Consider the following 17,291-nt stretch of genomic DNA (forward strand, 5'->3'; position numbering starts at 1 on the left):
TCGATCTTTCGTGCAATAATGTAGGTAAGGAACCCAGGGCTCCCCGGGGCGTCCCTCGCGGGGCGGGCACCGTGGTCGCCACCTCGGGCAGTTTGTCAGGTTTTTATTTCGACTTCCCTCGGCTGTCGGGTTTCGGACCTTCTTCCCGTAGGAGAGGCTGTAGTGTCACAGACGTTACCTCAGTTTGTCACTGTTGAAAAAGGAAAAAAAAAAAAAAAGCAACTAAAAACATAAAAAATGACAAAATATATAGTTATAAAAGCAAAAAAAAAACATTCTGAATGGCGGTGAAGACTTTCTTTTTTTAAAATAAAGCCAAAGGGATGGCAGGGACAGCATGGTCCCCCCGGGCTGGGAGCGGGGATGGGGACAGGTGCCGAGCGGGCACGGCCTCCTCGCACCCAAACGTATTCCAGCCACGTCGGCAGGCTAATTTCAATTTCCTGGTAATTATGCAAATGAATGTGGATTTAATTAAGGGCAGATTTCATTAAAGTCTTCTTGGGGAAATGAGAACAGGGTGGGGGAGAGCGAGGAGGAGGAGGAGGTGGCAGGGAAGGGGAGACGAAGGCAGCGCCCCCCGAAAGGCAAAGGGCTGCGGGGACACCGAGGGGACGCGCGGGCACCCGGCCCCTCGGGAGCGGGGCTGGCACCTGGAGGGGCCGGGGGCGCAGGGGACAGGCTGGTGGCACAGTGCCCGCGCTGGGGACACGGGGAGCAGGCGGCGAGCCCTGCACATCTGCTGGCTCCGGCGGCGAAGGCTTTCATCTCCTGCTTCCAGGCTGCTTCGCATCAGGGCAGGGACTTGGCCACGTGATTTATTCTTTTTTTTTTTTTCATTTTTTTTTTCTCCAGCTAAAAATACAGATTTGGCCACACCGAAAGGTCTAGGAAATCAATGTCACTGTCACCGGGCTGTGGCTGAAAGGGCCCTCCCCTCCTTATCACAGACAGAAAAGGCAAAGCCGCGGTCTGATGGCCCCGCAGTGGCCCACTCGGGTTCTGTTTGGCTGAGCTGTTCGCTTAATTCCAAGCCAGGAGGATAATTTTAGCCCAGCACTGTGAGGATGGGGACTGCGGGTGGCCAAGCTGCTGCTACAGCCCCTTGGGTCTGCTCCTGGCCTCTCGGAGAAGCCCCTGGGGGTAACGGGGCTGGGGGAAGCCGCCGAGCCACCCCATGGTGGGGACAGAGGGACGAGCACACTGTCATGGCCCCGTTCCCCTCCCAAAACCCCAAAGCTCAGAGTGCTCGGTTGTGTTGATTGAATCCCTCTCGCCACGTGCCACCCTCCTCCAGCCTCACACTCCCAGCACCTCCATCACCCCACGGTTACTGACTGTGGCCGCGGGCACCGCACCAGGGTGGAGGGGTCCAGGGAATCCCGGGGCCACTTTTTCTTCTCCATCACCAGTCCCCAGGCGATGGACAAGAAAAATACGGGTGGGTTTGTGGCGAGCCTGGCACCGGCAGCAGGGCCACACGGACCCGGCCCTGCCACACCAGCACCTTGCAGCCTCTCGGAGGCTCCTCCCCAAATTCTGCTTCCACTTCTGGAACCTCATTTGGCCAGTTTTGTGCGTGGAGATGTGAAGCGAGCTGCTGCAGGCCCACCTGAAATACCGGAGGTTGCGAGCAAAAATAACTGTGAATGATCTGCTCGTTTGGAGCACAGCTGATCAACGCCAAGTCGGCGCGAGGCTCTGCAGCTAGCCAAAAAAAAAAAAAAACACAAAAACCAACCCCAGAACCCCAAACAAGCCCTTTAAAAGGAAATATTTTGCTACCACGCCGCCACCTCAGCTCCCGGCTGATTCACGCGGATGCTGCTCGGGGGCTGCCGTTGCGCAGGATCCGTCCCCAGCACTGCAGCAGCACAGGGACGGGCACCGCGAGCCCGGGGGGGCGCTGCCGGAGCCGCACGGAGACGTCGGGGAGACGCGGGGCCAGCGTGGTGAGCTTATTCATGATCCGCACTCCTCCTGGCTGAGAGGCTCCAAAAATAGAGGTGGCAGCGAGCCGAGGAGCTGGGCGCTGGGAGGAAACGTGAGTCACGGTGGTGTGGATTTGAGCCCCCCACCGTGGGTTGCTGGTGAGTCCCCGGTGCTGGGGGACATCTCGGAGCCGCGCTGGCCGCTGTCAGGAGGTGATGGGTGAGTGGCACCCAAAGCCTGATGGCTGCAGCAGGACCTGGTTGGGACAAGCTGCCTGAGCCAAGCAAGGAAACCTGTCCTGAGTGGGGAAAAATCCAGCCCCTGCCACGTGGGATGCTTGGGATGTTCCAGGGGGGCCACAGCTCATGGCAGGTGGGGAGAGGTGACCTCGTGTGACACATGAAGTCGCACAGGGACAAAGGAAAAGAGAGAGGAGAGCTGCATCCCCATCCCATCCCATCCCATCCCCAGTGGAAGCAGCCCCCCAGGCATCCCCAAACTGCCAGGCTCTGACCGCGTTCCCTCCAGCCTCAGCCTGTGGGGAGGATTTTGGCACGGGACAGAGGAGGGCTGGAGGCTGTTGGCACCTCTGACGTATTTACATCAACAGAGGTTTTAACATTTTTCCACAACAAGGTACAAACCCCAGCATTTTGGGGCTGAAAAATGGGTGGTTTGTCAGCTTTGGGGATGGGGCAGCTGACCAGGATTTTGGGGTGCAATGATGAGGCCCGGGGACGAGGGAGCACCCCCGGCACTGTGCCCTCCCTTGCCTGAACGCCTCGCTCCAGGCTCCACGGGCATCCCGAGTTACCATGGAGACTGCTGCAGCCCGGCCTCGGAGGGAGAGGACACGGGAGATGATGGGGTGAGGATGGGAGATGGGGTGAGGCTGGGAGACGGGGTGAGGACTGGAGATGGGGTGAGGACTGGAGATGCAGGCAGGGGGCTGTTGGTGGGCTCCATCCTGCAGACGTGGCTCTTGGAGCCCGGCTCTAAGTCCTCTGCAACACCCCAGGGGCTTAAAGGCACCCCCAACACGTCTGCAACACGCGTAAGATGGCTTTTGGCTGTGTTGTAGCCCTGAAGGTACCACATGGGAAGGATTAAAGGCTGCAGATGAGACACGAGGGCGGCTGCGCCCCCGCGGAAGGTGCTGAGCAGCCGGGAGCTCCCCAGTGGCCTCCCGCTGTGCTTCACAGGGCACGAGGACTCCCAAGGGAGGAGGGCTCCGGGTTTGAACTTGTACCAGCTGCACGCAGACCCCTTGGAACAGCCCCCCCAGAGCTGCCCGGTGCCCGCAGAGCAGCGGGCACAGCCCCAGGGCAGGGACGAGCCGGCCGCCCTCCGGCACACGGGCACTGGCAGTGCCTTTGGCTCACGGCCACACCAGCACCAGGCTCCTGCGTGACCCAGTTCCAGCAGCTGAAAGAGCCTGGAGCTGGTATTGCTGCCCGAGCCATCCGCTGCTTCAAACGCTTTAATTACCCACATCTGAGTCATCCCCGGCCCTGCTTTATCAAAGCTTGCAGCCTCGCAGACAAATCGCCCTTTGTGCTCCTCCAGCCCCTTGGCCACGGGGAATTGCCAAGTGCCAATTAATCAGCAGCTCCCGCTGCGACGGGGCCCCGGGGAGAGGAGATCAAGAGGGGACACTGCCCGCCCGCTGTGGCGGTGCTGGTCCCAACCCCGGGATGGGGACGGGGACAAAGACGCTCCCCGCAGCACAGCCCGAGCAGGACACGGTGCTGCTGTCACACCACAAACACAGGGGCCAGCCCAGGCCTTGCCGCAGAGCCAAGCAGGACAGGGGGTCTGCGGCCACAGGAGCACACGGGGTGACCCACGGGCTCTGCCCCTCTCCCCGTTCTGCCCCATAAATCCAATGGTGGTGATTTACCAGGGGAGGCTTAGACCTCCAGCACCCGGCCCCGAGGTCGTGGGGGGAGCAGGGCTGTGGCTGTGCCGCCCCCAGGACCACACAGGTCCCCGTGCTTCCTCCGCTGCCCGCAGGAGCAGGCGCTGCAGAAGGGAGGATGCAGGCAGCGAGCGAAGGCAGTGTCATGCCCGGCACGCCTCCAGGGCCACATCTGCTGATAATGAAATGTGAAGCCAGTAGCAAGGGCAACCTAAAATAGCAAGATGCTGCTGCAAGCAGCAGAGCCCTGGCACGGCCGCACAGCTGCCCCCAGCCCACCTCCAGAGCTGGTTGTGGGCCTCCGGAGCTGAAACTGGGACCCAATTCCTCAGCTGTGCTCATGCCGCCCACGGGGAGGGCAGCAAGTCCCCACACGCTGTCTGAGCAGTGATGGGAGACATCCCGGGTGCTCCGCGGGGCTCCCGTGCATAGGGCTGGAGCAGAAACTATTTATTTGGGTGAATAAAAGTAAATGCTAAATGAAAAGAAGTCATTCTGGCCCAAATCAAATCCACCCGTTTGTTTTAGGGGGTTGTTCCAGTTCCAGGTGCCACGTGTTTTCAATCCTGTTTCGCTCAGCTGAATTATGATGGAGAGGGGACACCAAAGGGAAATATCTGCGAGTTTTGTTCCGATGTTATTCGTTTGAATATGGGCTCTTCCTTGTCATTTCGCTTCAGGAGGGCAGAAGAATTGGTTTGGTCACTTTGCCAAGCCCCCAGGCAGCTGCCAAACCTGCACGTGGTGGCTGAGAAGAGGTCAGCTGCTCCCTACCCCGAGGCACCCGCAGATTGTGGGGAGGTGATGGCAGAGCTGGGGCACACCGGGGAACCAGGAGACGGGCACAGGGCGCTGTGTTCCCATCTTCCTCATCGCAGGCCCCTAAGGAGTTAACACCAAATGCCACCTACTGTATTTTCTCTCTCCTCCATTGAGGCAGCTCTGCCACTGGCAGCAGAACAATGCTAAATTCTGATTAGCTCTGGTTTTCCAGCAAGAGGGGAGGCACGAGAGGGTGGGGAATTAATACTATTCTGCATAATTTTTAATCTAAATTCCATTTCTTTTCTTTTCTTTCTCTAGGAAGCAAACAATCTAGGGGGTTTTGTACTCAATTTCTTGCTTTCATAATCTAAATGAATTGTTTGCAAGTAGGAGCCAGCTGCAAAGCTGGCAATCTCAGATCAAATCTGCCTTTCTCCTAGTTCTAGCAGTCATTAATTTGCTCCTCAGCGCTGATTAGCTAATCCTGGCTGCCTTGTGGCAGTTTGCAGGAAAACACCGGGCGAGCTGCGGCTCCGTTTGCCGGAGCTGACGGCGGGGCGACGGGATTGAATCCTGCAGGGCCCACGGTGCTCCAGGAGAGGAGTGGGGAGCTCTGGGAGGAAAGGCTGGTGAGGTTATTTATGGAATCCTGGCATTTGGGAAATATCAGAGGATGATGCTTTCCCCTGCTCTGCGCAGGGCGTGCTAGTTCGTTACACCAAGACTAATTAGCTGGGCTTTAAAATTGGGATTGAAGACAGGGCTGCAGCGTCTCTCAAAAATCCCCAGGTGCTGCCCCATTTCTGCTGGTGTGCCTGCGGGATGCGGCAGTGCCATGGGTGGGAAACCGAGGCACAGTCCTGGGGTGTTTGCAGCCGGGGGCTCACAAAGAGCAAGCCTCCACGGTGGGGCTCTCTGGAAGGGGCTGAGGTACCGGGTAATTGCTGTACCAGGCCCTGGTTTGTTACTTGGCCTAACGCTGTTGCAGTCCCACGTGCTGCTGGGGTGTCCCCAGACAGGACACGGCCTCCCTGGGCTAAGTGCTGCCGGTCACAGGAGCGTCACCTCCTGACGTATGAGTCCCCCAGGCTCAGGGAAGGGGGCTGTGCAGCTCCCTGTGATCCCATTTCTCACATTTTTTTTTTTTCAGATCAAATTCCCCAAGCGCAGGGGGAGGATCCTTTTAATTTTCGTTTGTTTCAAGGCTGTACGTGGCTAATGAGCACGACAGAAGTGTGCCTGGAGTGCAGCAAAATGGCCTACTTAGCTGCAGGAGCAGAGCAGGCTTTTTGGTCACGCTGAGCCCCGGGGGCTCAGGGCACGTGGTTTCTGGAGCTCCTCTTGAGGAGACACGCAGTGGTGTTCTGTGTGAGGGATGGCTGCGAGGAGGACTTGCTCCAGGCTCTTGTGGAGGGAAAGGCTCTGCGTGGGACGGGCTCACCCTGCCAGCAACAGCCAGAGGTGGCCAGCCAGCTGCATGCCACGCTGCATTAACACCACCTGGAGGTGATATGGGGACTGTTGGTGCCACGACTGTGACATCTGTACCAGGTGCACGTGCATGTGTTAAGTCCACCTCAATGGGGCAGGTGGGAACAAGAGGCCTGCTGGGCTGTGAAATCTTCCCCAAAGGAGCTGAATTTGCCCAGAAGGTCCCCAGAAGACTGACAGTCCTCACCTTAAAGCCGGCCACCTTGCCAGACAGCTCACCAAAAGGATTCGGCAGAGGAGGAGCAGCACTAGATCAGTTTTCTGGGGAGTGAGGAACACAGGGCAGGGCTGAGCACCCACGGGTGGGCAATGAGCTGGGGCTGGGCAGAGATGGTAACAGGGCTGCCAGAGCAGAGACAGCTTTCAGTTGTCTTTAATGGCTCTACCTGGTGTACTCAGCTCTCCAGGGATCCAACCTTCCCTCCACCTATTTCCACGTTACTTACTGTGGTTTTGTCTTTCGTTCAAAGACCACAGTAGCAGCAGAGCATGGAGTCTTGTCTCTTGGGCCTGAGGAAGATGGGAGTCCCCAGGTGCCCGAGAGAGAGCCAGCAGTGAACTTCTGCCTCTGTGCTTGCCTCCTGATCTTTTTCCCAGCCAGCTGAACACTCCAAACCTTGCTCCACAAATGCAAGGAGATTGCCTGAGAATGCACTCCACTAGAAAGCACAGCTGCAGTTCAGAAAGATTTGTTCCTGGGCACTGATCCTTCCTCCCACCGATCTCATTTATCTTACTGATGCTAATACCATGCTTCAGACTTTGTTTTAATGACAAACAAATCTTAATACTCTCGGAGGCTGGGAGCCCCCTTGGTGTCTGTCTACAGAGATACCCACCACAACGGCATCCACCCCCTTGCTGCTTGGCGGCACTGACCATCTTGGCTAGCGGTCCTGGGATTCGATGCGGTGGATGCTCTCAGACGTCAGGGAATCAAAAAGGCAACAGAGCAGCTCTTTAGCCTGGGGAGAAAAGGAGGAGGGTGTTGGGGGCAAGCTGTGATTTCTGTGCATCGCAAAGAAAACTTCTTTTCAGAGGTAGGTTTCCTGCGCATGGCGCAGGCAGGCAGCACAGTGAGGGTATTTACCAGGTAGCGGTGTTTTGGATTGGATTAATCCCTGCACAGAGGTAACTACGAGCATCCCATAGCAGGAACAGTCTGCTACTTGTTACAATTGTTTGGCCATTCTCAAGATTTTCAAGGAATTGAAAACGAATATCATGTGTAGTGCCAAGTGGGACTCCCCACTCCAAATCTGACTCCCTCCCCCTGGCTGCTTCTGCCTCACCTTCCCAAATCTCACCCCTGGAAGCACAGAATGTCCCGAGTTGGAAGGGACCTACAAGGATCATTGAGACCAATGCCTCCAGACCCTTCACAACTCTTTGTAGCCCTTCTTTGAATGATTTGTAATAGTTTAATGTCCTTTTTATACTGTGGTGCCCAACCCTGCATGCAGTGCTTGAGGTGAGGCCGCAGCAGGCAGAGCGGAGCAGGACGAGCACTCCCTGAGTGGTGCGGTGCCGGCCTCGGAGCACCCCAGGACATGGTCGGCCCTCCTGGCTGCCAGGGCACGCTGCTGGCTCAGGCTCAACCTGCTATCAACCAAAACCCCAGATCCCTCTCTGCAGGGCTGCTCTCCAGCCTCTTGTCCCACAGTCTGTACGTACAGCCAGGGTTGCCCCTTCCCAGGTGCAGAATCCGACACTTGCTCTTGTTAAACTTCATGCTCTTTGGCACAGTGGCTTCAGAATTCAGGTGGCCAGCTTAGCAGCAAGACCTTTGTGACCTGCCTGTCATTCTGACTGTGCTGATGAACAGCATGTTCCCCCACAGCATTAACCATGGCAGCCCACCCCATGCAGCCCCTGGATCCTCCTCCTGCCACTACTCTGCCTCTCCTCAAAGCTGCTTTTAGGACTCTTACAGGACAGCAGCCCTCCTGCTGAAGGGCTCAGGATTGTGCCCAGGATGTGTTTTGCCTGTGTTGCTCTGCTCCACTCCCAGCTTTTGGCTGTGTCTGAAGGGAGGGAGGTGCTGGAGCAGCCATCGTAGCTGCTGACATCTGCTTGAGGCTCCAGGCAAAGCAGAGGGATTAGCACTCCCTGTCAGCAGAGGCTCAGAGCTGCTGCTGAGGAATGAGCAGAGACCCTGCTGTCTCCTCTTCTGACCTGCTAATGGTGGCAGGTCAGTGACGTGCTGCACCACCGCTGAGGGACAGAAACCCTGGCCTCATGGCCCTGTCCCAGCTGCAGTACAGAGAGCTGCATGCAAGGAGAAACTCTGCCAAGCCACAGAACATCTGAGTCCTGAGGTATCGTAACGCTGTTTGAACACAGCACTCCTTGACTGCTCTATTTTCTGGAGAGATTCCAGCCCTGTCCAGGTGTGGGGACATCCAGGACCATGTCACAGAGACCCACTGGAAATTCCAGCCCCTAACGGTGACACCAACAAAAAGTGGCGTTATCACTTCCAGATATGAGCTGGTCTGTGTGTGGTGAGATAAGTTTGTGTGGGGAGCAGGCATCTGCAGGGTCACTGCGTGAGGATAAGACACTTCCAAAGCGTGAATTCATCTGTTCCTAAGGTCAATGTTTCAAATAGGGCAGATGAAACGTGCAATAAAAATGCTTGCTTCTCTCAGCAGCTACAGAAGGGGGCAAGACAACTAGCCCAGACATAGATGTCAGCACAGAAACAGTAAGCATTTGGAAATCTGAATTCTCATCCCATTGCCTAGTCCCAAATCACACAGGGAGCAAGTATAAAATTCCTTTTCAATGCCATGGCTTGACTCCACCAGGGAACAATACAGCTGTGCTGAAACCATGAGGATTAGAAATCCATGTTCACTTAACCCTCTTGAACTTTGCCTGATATCATGTTGATGATCATTAGCTTTGACCTGGAAAGCCTAGCTGACATTTCATAAACTCATTAGCACGAGATCAGAGGATCAAACATGGTTTCTAGGGACATCCTTTGAGTTACAATCATTCCCCAGTGAGCTTGCTCCTCAGATCTTGCTCTGTGATTTCTAAACCCACCCTGAACTATGGAGCAAAAGGCCCCTTTGAAAATAAACACCCCTTGCTGCTGTGCTTCTTGCAAACCACGCTGAGAAGTGCTGCAGCCACCACTGTCCCAGGGCTAGACTTGTGGTCTAAGCTCTGAACTGCTGTGAATAGCCCCTGCTTCCAGCAATGCCAGAGGGATTTGATTCAGCGGCCCAGACTGCTAAAAGCAGGGAAAAGGGCTGAGCGTATTTGCTTTTTATCTTATCTATCACAGAAAGTACTATAAACCTCGTGCTGATAGGCTGATTCTCCGTGGCCGTGAAGCAGAAAGGATTTTGTGTCAGCCAGAGATATGCAATGTCCTTTTCAAAGCAAATCAGAAGCCAGCCTGGCCTGGCTGCCCTGTCACATTACTTGGCAACAGACGGGCACGCTGGCAGCAGCACGCGCTGTGCTCTGACAGCCTTGCAGCTATCGCAGAGTTGTGCAGGCAGACCTTCCAGGCACTGCAGCACACACAATCCCAGCTAAACCCCGGGAGAAGCTCGCTGCACTTTAGAGAAAGCTGCTGAAAACAGCAGCTGTGAGACTTTGGGGAAGTTTGGGGTAGTCTTGCTTGTGTTACAGGCAGGAACACAGACTTCAAAGAGGGCTCTGTGTCTTTTCAGGTTCAATCCTTGGAACACTGGTACTGAAGGCAGCAGCTCTGCAACATTATGTGAAGTTACAAACACATCTAACTCTCGCAGATGAGACCAAAAGGGATCCAGAGGAGAGGCTTGCCTACTTGCTACCCTTTCTCATTCTCCCAAATTCTTTCTATACCTCCTAGTCCCAACTCTTCAGGCACTGCCTTCTTTATTTGTTTCATACTAAACTTTGATGATTACAGACAGAATTTTAAAGATATTTGTTTGGTTTATTTCTATTAAGTGCTCAAATGTCTTTAAAAACTGGGAACTTAGTGCTTCCTTTCTTGGGGCGAGCTACTGAGAGAAGACTCAGCCAGCCCATCCCTGGAATGGCTAATGGTTTAGTTTCGCATTTTCTATTTGGATTTGGGCTTCTGAAACATGACTTCTAGAACATAGGACACATGACAGCATGGCAGTAGGGCTGAAGGAACGTTTTCTGTCTTATTTTTGATGAAATATCGCAGAAATCTTACAAAGTGTTGATTCTTCATAAAAAAAAAAAAGTAACTGAAAACTGAAAAAGTCTACAGAAAATACTGAATATTTATCAAAATCTCCAAATATTTTGATTCAAAGTAGTGCTACCGGTGTAATGTGGAAGCCAGTTTGACAGGCTTTTGGTCCTACCTGCCATCATGCACTGAGCTCTCAGTATAAGCCAAGGCTTGGGGCTGTCATGAAGCAACATTTACGTCTTACACAAGTTGAAATTTTCTTTTAAAATTCAATCAATTTGGACAAGTTTCATTCACCACAGGAGCACAAAATAACATATATTTGTATTATAAACTTCTCTACTTGCCTGTTTCTCATTTTGGGGATAAAGGAGATGCTGTGCAGTGTCCAGCAGCGACTGCTTCTGCCAACAGACACTGGGGGTAAAGAAAAAGAGAAGGCAGTGTTACTTCGCCATCTAAGCTGTCAGAGACTGCTGATGACCTAGCTTTAAGGAGAGCTATGCTGAGTGCCAGCAGCTCTGGCCATGTGCATCTGTTACTGAACTTCTTTACACAGATAAATCCTGGGTTTTACAAAGCTTTGTATAAATGGATTTGGATTCTTAAAATATAAGCCTCCAAACAAACAGTAATGACCTGTTGCATAATGGGGTCTCTAGGGCAGTGGGAAATGCACACACATCTAGATGTTTAAGATCTCTGCAAGGGCCTTTTTCTCAACTAACATAATCTGCATGTTTTTCCAAAAACCTAGGACTTTCTAACCCGCCTTTGACAACAGCTCTGCTTCACTAGCCCTTGTTTTGCTTTGGTCTCCCTCAAACTACATGAGTTGACCACAAGACATAGGCAAGAGAGATTTAAAGGCAAGATACAAATTTCAAAATTGCCTTTTTAACTAACTCCATGCACAGGCAGTGTCTTCAGCTTCTAGAACCACTCCCTGCCCTCATATCCAGGTATTGTGCTTGGCAACAGTTTTCCCTTCAGTGGTTTTCAACAGCTCCAGGATTTTACATCTCATGCGTTCATCTTTTGATTTCTACACCTCCTTTCCCTCCAAAGCCTCCAGAGATGAGCTTCCTATAGGGATAACATCACTCCCTGCTAACAGCAATTAACATTTGGTAAGAATGTTTCATCAGACAGAATAACATCCAGCTAAGTTCCTTAACACTTGGCGTTTGTTCTGATTGCACTGCATTATCTAGAAAGGGGAAGGCAGAGGGTCTAGTCTGCACTCTGATTTTCTTCCAGTACCGCTACATTTTCTGTGAGCTTTGGTCAAACACTGCTTGCTGAGTTCCACACGTTAACTAGATGAATTTCTAAAGACCCTACACAACATAGTGAGGTCCTAACAACCTTAGGAGCACCTCAAAGTACTTTTTACAAGCTCAAATAACCATGCAGGAGTAGTTCCTAGCGTGGTCACTATAAAATATGTATCACTTATTACAGAACTAAATCTAGTTTGTCACGCATAAAAAGCAGAGCATGCCTTTCTTCTAGTAGCTGCTTTGAATCTACTTGTAAATTCTTCCCTCGGCCACCCTGCAGCTAGGAAGTCTGGCTTTAAAAACAAGTTATGACAGAGTAAATTCAAACGTTATATATATTGGAGATCTAGGCAACTGGATGCTAACAGAACAAGAAAGATGTCTCACATCATTTTTCTTTGTGTGTGTGTCACTTCCTTCTCTTGATTCTCCCCCATCCCAGTCCCCACTACTCCTGGGCTGTGCTTCAGCTTCCCCTCACCTCTTCCAAACGCTTACTTCACTCTGCCCTGTGAATTACCCTTGGCACCCTCCCAGATTCCTACTTTGGCTCTGTTCTTTGCAGCCAGCCAATCTCACGGGCTGCTTTTGTGCCCCCACCTGCATACATTTTGTCCCCTTCTCTGTTCTTCCTGCCCTTTGGATCAGAAATAAGCCATTTATAGACATCCAGAGAACAGAGTGCACAGGGTGGGCACTTCAGCTGAACACTAACCACTGCACAGTTATAAGGATCTGTGTTTGTCTTTAAGGCAGCTGCTCTGCACAGCACATCCTCCAGTGACTGAATGTCTCCTTGATGTGCCACTGATAGAGCTGGCTTAGGAAAGTTTTAATATGCTCTGAACTGAGAGCAGTTACACTGGCAGAGCCTGCATTGTTCCTCCCAATACCTGACTCCTCCTTCTTATCACAGCCCATCTCTGACATCATGTCCAGGCTTTCATACAGATGGCAATGTTTTCCCCGTGGCACAGAGCCTAAGTGATGTGGCTCAGCTGTGAATCAGCTCCCAGGGCCACAAAACAATCTCTTACACCCTGGTGCTTCAGCAATGCAGCTGAAACGCAGGCCAGAGCCCGTGCAGGTAGTGGAATCCCGGGCTGCTGCAGTAAGGGTGAGATAAATACACAGCGATCTGTTCGGTGCAAGAGCGGTCACGTGGCTCCTGCTGATGGAGCCGTAAGTGTAATTAACCTCAGATGTTATTTTGAAATGTTTATAAACTAGGCAATGAAGATGCCTTAGCATGAAGTGTCCTTATGAGACACTGGCTGTGTTTTCAAAGATACTTGCAAAGTTGATTTTAAACAGTATGATAGCTTATGGCGGAGGAAGCTTACCTGTTGGCTGAAGCTGATCTACCCAAGGATCAATGCCTCTCCACCTCCCCATCCTCAGGCAACACTTTGTTGCCCCTCCCTTCCACATGCATCATTGATCAGGAAGAAAAGTATTATTCTTGTAGAGCAAGTTTTAAGAGGCTGCAGGATCACCAGTTCTGGCACAGGGGCTAAAGGCAGAGCGGATCCTGCCATTTGGGAGTGCCACTGTGATTTACGCACATGTGTTTTGCAGTTTGGCAAGGAAGTTTATGTGCTGTACAGGACGAGGGACACAGCTGAGACTGGCCATGTTCACATCTACTCCTCCCCATTTCCCTCTCAGCCCCTGGGCTCACTGTGAATGGCAGTGAGAAGCCACTGTGATGTCTGCTCTGTGGGGGCTGCCTCCAGACTGGCAATCTTAAAACATATCAAGTTAAACCTATAGAAGGGGGGAGCACTGTGTTACAGATCGTGTTATGCAGTGCCCAGACTCTGAAAGTCTGGGAAAAATAAACAGGGGGAGATACTGTATTGGCTCCCAGCCCTGCTGATGGCCACTCTCCCAGAACTCCCTTCAGCAGTGATCTTTGGGGCTCCTGATTTAGCTCACTTTTTCCTATAAAGCAGGAAAAGGGTAGAAGGAAACTCACTTGAAAGACCAGTTGCTCTTTGTTTTCCCTTAATGCTGTACCTTGTTGGATGGAAGATTTAGGATGTGGCTTCCTAGGGTGGGATTTTAAACCAATAGGAGCAATATCCAAATTTTGTCATTAGCTTAAAAGCATATTTGAAAACATGCTACAGAATTTGTTCCACCTGCCCTTCCCAAGTGCAGCCTTGCAGCTGAGCACCATAAAATTAGATCAAAGTATGAGAACTCCGAGATGTCTACCAATTCAAATGTTTTGATTTGATCACCTCGATGCTTGTAAACTCCAGCATCCTTGAATTCTTCTTCCTGACCACTGACAGTGTCTGGAAATCCTCCTGATGGAACAGCCAAAGTCATGGCAGCCTTAGTGGCGCAGCTGCTGGACTGCTCTATACTGACTGTGTCAGAAAACAGATTCTCTTGGCTTTCCTTCCCAGAGGAAACCATGTGCATGAACTACACATCACATTGCCAAATACCACCCCCTGTGCAAGGAAACTTTCCCTCTGGGAGACAGTGGGTTAATTGGCCTGATAATCATTCTATTTCACTAATCAGTCCCTGTAGAGGGGTTCTGTTTGTTTTATCAGGCCTGTAAATCCTCTACCCAGCATTTGCGGTGATTTATTTAAGAGGCTAATTTTTGATTTTGCTCTCTGGTATTTATTTTAAGCATTTTTTTTTTCATAACAAACACAGAATCTGCTAAGATATTTCTCCTAGGAATTGTATTGATTCAGCAGGTCTATTCCCAATGTGAGCCCTTATTTTAGAGAACTCCCTGTATTTGTGGAACGATGTTGCCTAGTCTTACAGACACTCCAAGTCCTTAACAAACAACGCAACTTAGTATTTAACATCCTGAGGATGGGGCACACGGACTTGAGACTAAGGAATGCTCTGAGATATCAATAGATTAAAAACAACACAGCTTAGGATGAACACATTGCCTTTGAGTGGTACCTAACATCATGTGAGTCTAAACCACAAGAGAATTACAGAAACGAAGATCAGCTGTCCTTGTTCAGACCGCACACTCTCTGGTAGAGAGTTGAGACAGTGGTGAAAAAGTGCTGTTAAAGTGATATTGTTCCTCACTTACCTGTCCAGCAGGGAGTTGAAGCAAATGACCGCATTGTCTCGCTCTGCTGCTAACACCAGACACAAACCGTCCATTAAAAGGGAACACTATGGGAAGGAAGAACAGAGCTTTGGGTTGCTATCCACTTAAATAAGTCTGTAAGCCTCACTGATGAGCCGCTGACAGCACAGATAACTGGTTGTGTGCTGTGTGAGGACAGGAAAGACAGAGACAGATTCTTTCAAACTGAAAGATTATTGCGTCTGAACTGTTAGTTAACCCATTCCTGTGGCTTGCTATTATTCCTGTTCCCATCCCTTACAGTGAAAATAAGCAGGTTGCTTAGAGGTGTTAGTCCGTCACTAAGTCTGCAGGAAGCAGGAATATGGAGATAACTGTAAATGTTTGAGATACTGTAGCAGAAACACTCATTACTTGAAGGAGCCCATCTTCCTTCTGGCAAGGGAACACAAATGCTGTAATGTTCACCTTTGGCTCAGCAGTGCCAGACCCTCCTGGAGACATGCCAGCTCTGCCCAGAGTAATTCATCTCTGACAGGAGGAAGCGTTTCCAGCGCCAGGAGAGCAGTGCCACTGCTGTGGCTCTCCTTCCCACACGCTGATTCGCTTTGTCCTTCCTAAAGAGGTCTGCACATTCCTGTGTGCAGAGGGATGGCATCCTCAGGGGAACCACAGGAGAAGAAAGTAGTGCTTAGACTAATTGGATGCTAGATGTAATTGCTATTCTGTACAGCTGTACTTCAAAGGGATGCTGTCAGTTTAAAAAATCACAACCTAAAAAGATCTTACCTGCTTTTATTACAGGTAACACCTAAGACTCTCATAAGAACTGAAGGGATAGGAACACAAATGTTTGTATTTTTTTCATAGGAACCGCTGTGTGCCTCTAACAGCCCCTTGTTGATCACTACTTCCAGTATAAGTAGTTTTCCTTCTTGTTTACTCTCTGTTCCTAACAGCACTTTCTTGTGCATTCCACCTTACTGCTTTGCTCTAGCAAGGTTCCTGAAATGCTGGGCTTATCCTACATCAAGTACAAAGAGAAAAACAGTTCAGGCACAGTGCTGCACTGATGTCAAGTGATGTATTAGCTCACCCCAGAAGCATATCTTGTGCTTACACCCCGTGAGCACTTGCTTAAACTCAATGCTGGACTGCGGCTTGAGTTGTCATCACCAGCAGAATGAGACACAAAATTAAATCTCTGCCCAGAACTCCAGGGCACCATCCAAAAAGTGGAAGGGTTATTTAACATCGTAGAAGAGGATTAATGGGGTGCGATTACAGGAAGGGAAATAGAAAATGCTGTATTCTGTCTTGTTCTTCCAGATAAATACAGCAGAACATACATAATAGCAGCAACTGCTCACTGATAGGTGAATGGAATAAAATGTCTAGTGGGGATGAACCATTCACAGTAAGGATATGTTTGAACATAACAATGTCAAGTTTAGGTGTCAGTGAGCTAATGGAGATAGAGGAACACAAGGTAGGGACGAGCTAGCAAGGCACGCTGCCCAAATTACTTACCAGCATATTAGAGACCAGATTGCAGTGCTCTGCTAATGCTGCTACCAAAACTAGGCTGCCCAGAGCTAGCCCGGACATCTTAGCACAGCACTGCATCAAATGACTCTTCTTCCACAGGGAAAGAAGCAAAGCAACTCCAGCTGTTTCATACCTTTGCTGCAACACTGCACTTTGCCCTGCTTAGTATCTCAGAGATGCAATGAGCTTGTGGTGCGTCCAGGACAGTGAGGCGTACTCCAGTCATTGTGAAATCTTTGCCAATAAGCTGATCAAGCAGTTCAATATAAGGTGGGTCTGACCCCCGAAGGATGATCCCAGGCAAGACGAGGCAAGTGGTTTGGCAGAGGTTATCAGACAATGGCCGATCTGATGGGAAAAGATCAAAACACAACAGATGCTTGCTTTATACGTACCCCCGCCAACTGCTAGCCCTTCTAAGTAATTCTTCCCTGCCACATACAAGTAACTGGAAGATCAGAGGCACTCAGGCATTGTTATATCATTTGGGATGTTCCCAGATGTGATTGCTCATCCCAAACTGTCAAACTGCTGTATGCCTACGTGTACGTTTCTGGAGATCACAAGACAGCAGTTGTGACCCCATTTCAGGAGTCAGACAAGGACAGCTGCTGGCTTGCTACAGCAGACACTATTCCATTTAATTTCTTCCAAGCAAAGAAATCTGTTAATCCAGCTGCTTTTATAATCCAAAATGTAATTCTCAGCAACATACATAAGATTTAATGTATTTCATATTTTCCCCATGATAAATCCGTCTGTCCATTAGGCAGAGCTTTGTGGTAATTGCAGAAAGGAGGTTTCTTTGTGTGCAAGAGCTACCTCTAGCGTTTAAGATGAGACCGTGAAGTGAATGATGTGTCTGGTTTGCTGGCGGCGCTTACTATATCGTGCCTGACAGTTCAGAGATCACGTGTACTTGCTTTTCCAGGACAGTAGCTCTTTGAAAAACATTTTCTGAGACGCAGACACATCAGGGCTGTACATTAATTTTCTTTTCACTCTGCTTAAACATCTTCAAAGCAAAGAGATTTCCTTATGAAGCAGGAAATTGGGGGCACACATTTTGAGATTTGCTCCCAAGACTGAGCCATACAA

General features: G+C 50.7%; 1 protein-coding gene across 10 annotated transcripts in view; it reads right to left on the reverse strand.

Annotated features, from left to right (window-relative positions):
• Positions 1–48: 48 nt before the first annotated feature.
• DNAAF8 (dynein axonemal assembly factor 8) overlaps positions 49–17,291 on the reverse strand; it is a 102,660-nt gene continuing 85,417 nt past the window's right edge. For 7 of the 10 annotated variants that reach the window (XM_068698755.1, XM_068698754.1, XM_068698758.1 and 4 more), the window contains 5 exons: positions 16,327–16,541; positions 14,646–14,731; positions 10,628–10,697; positions 6,946–7,071; positions 49–190 (listed from right to left, as the gene is read on the reverse strand). In XM_068698755.1, coding sequence (XP_068554856.1) covers positions 6,994–7,071; positions 10,628–10,697; positions 14,646–14,731; positions 16,327–16,541 — 449 coding nt within the window. In that variant the 3' untranslated portion in view covers positions 49–190; positions 6,946–6,993. Of the gene's footprint in view, positions 191–393; positions 4,733–6,843; positions 7,072–10,627; positions 10,698–14,645; positions 14,732–16,326; positions 16,542–17,291 lie in introns of those variants that run through there. The other 3 variants (XM_068698751.1, XM_068698752.1, XR_011101550.1) reach the window with 3 other exon arrangements.

This window comes from Anas acuta, chromosome 15 (assembly GCF_963932015.1).
Source record: "Anas acuta chromosome 15, bAnaAcu1.1, whole genome shotgun sequence".
Lineage (NCBI taxonomy): Eukaryota > Metazoa > Chordata > Aves > Anseriformes > Anatidae > Anas > Anas acuta.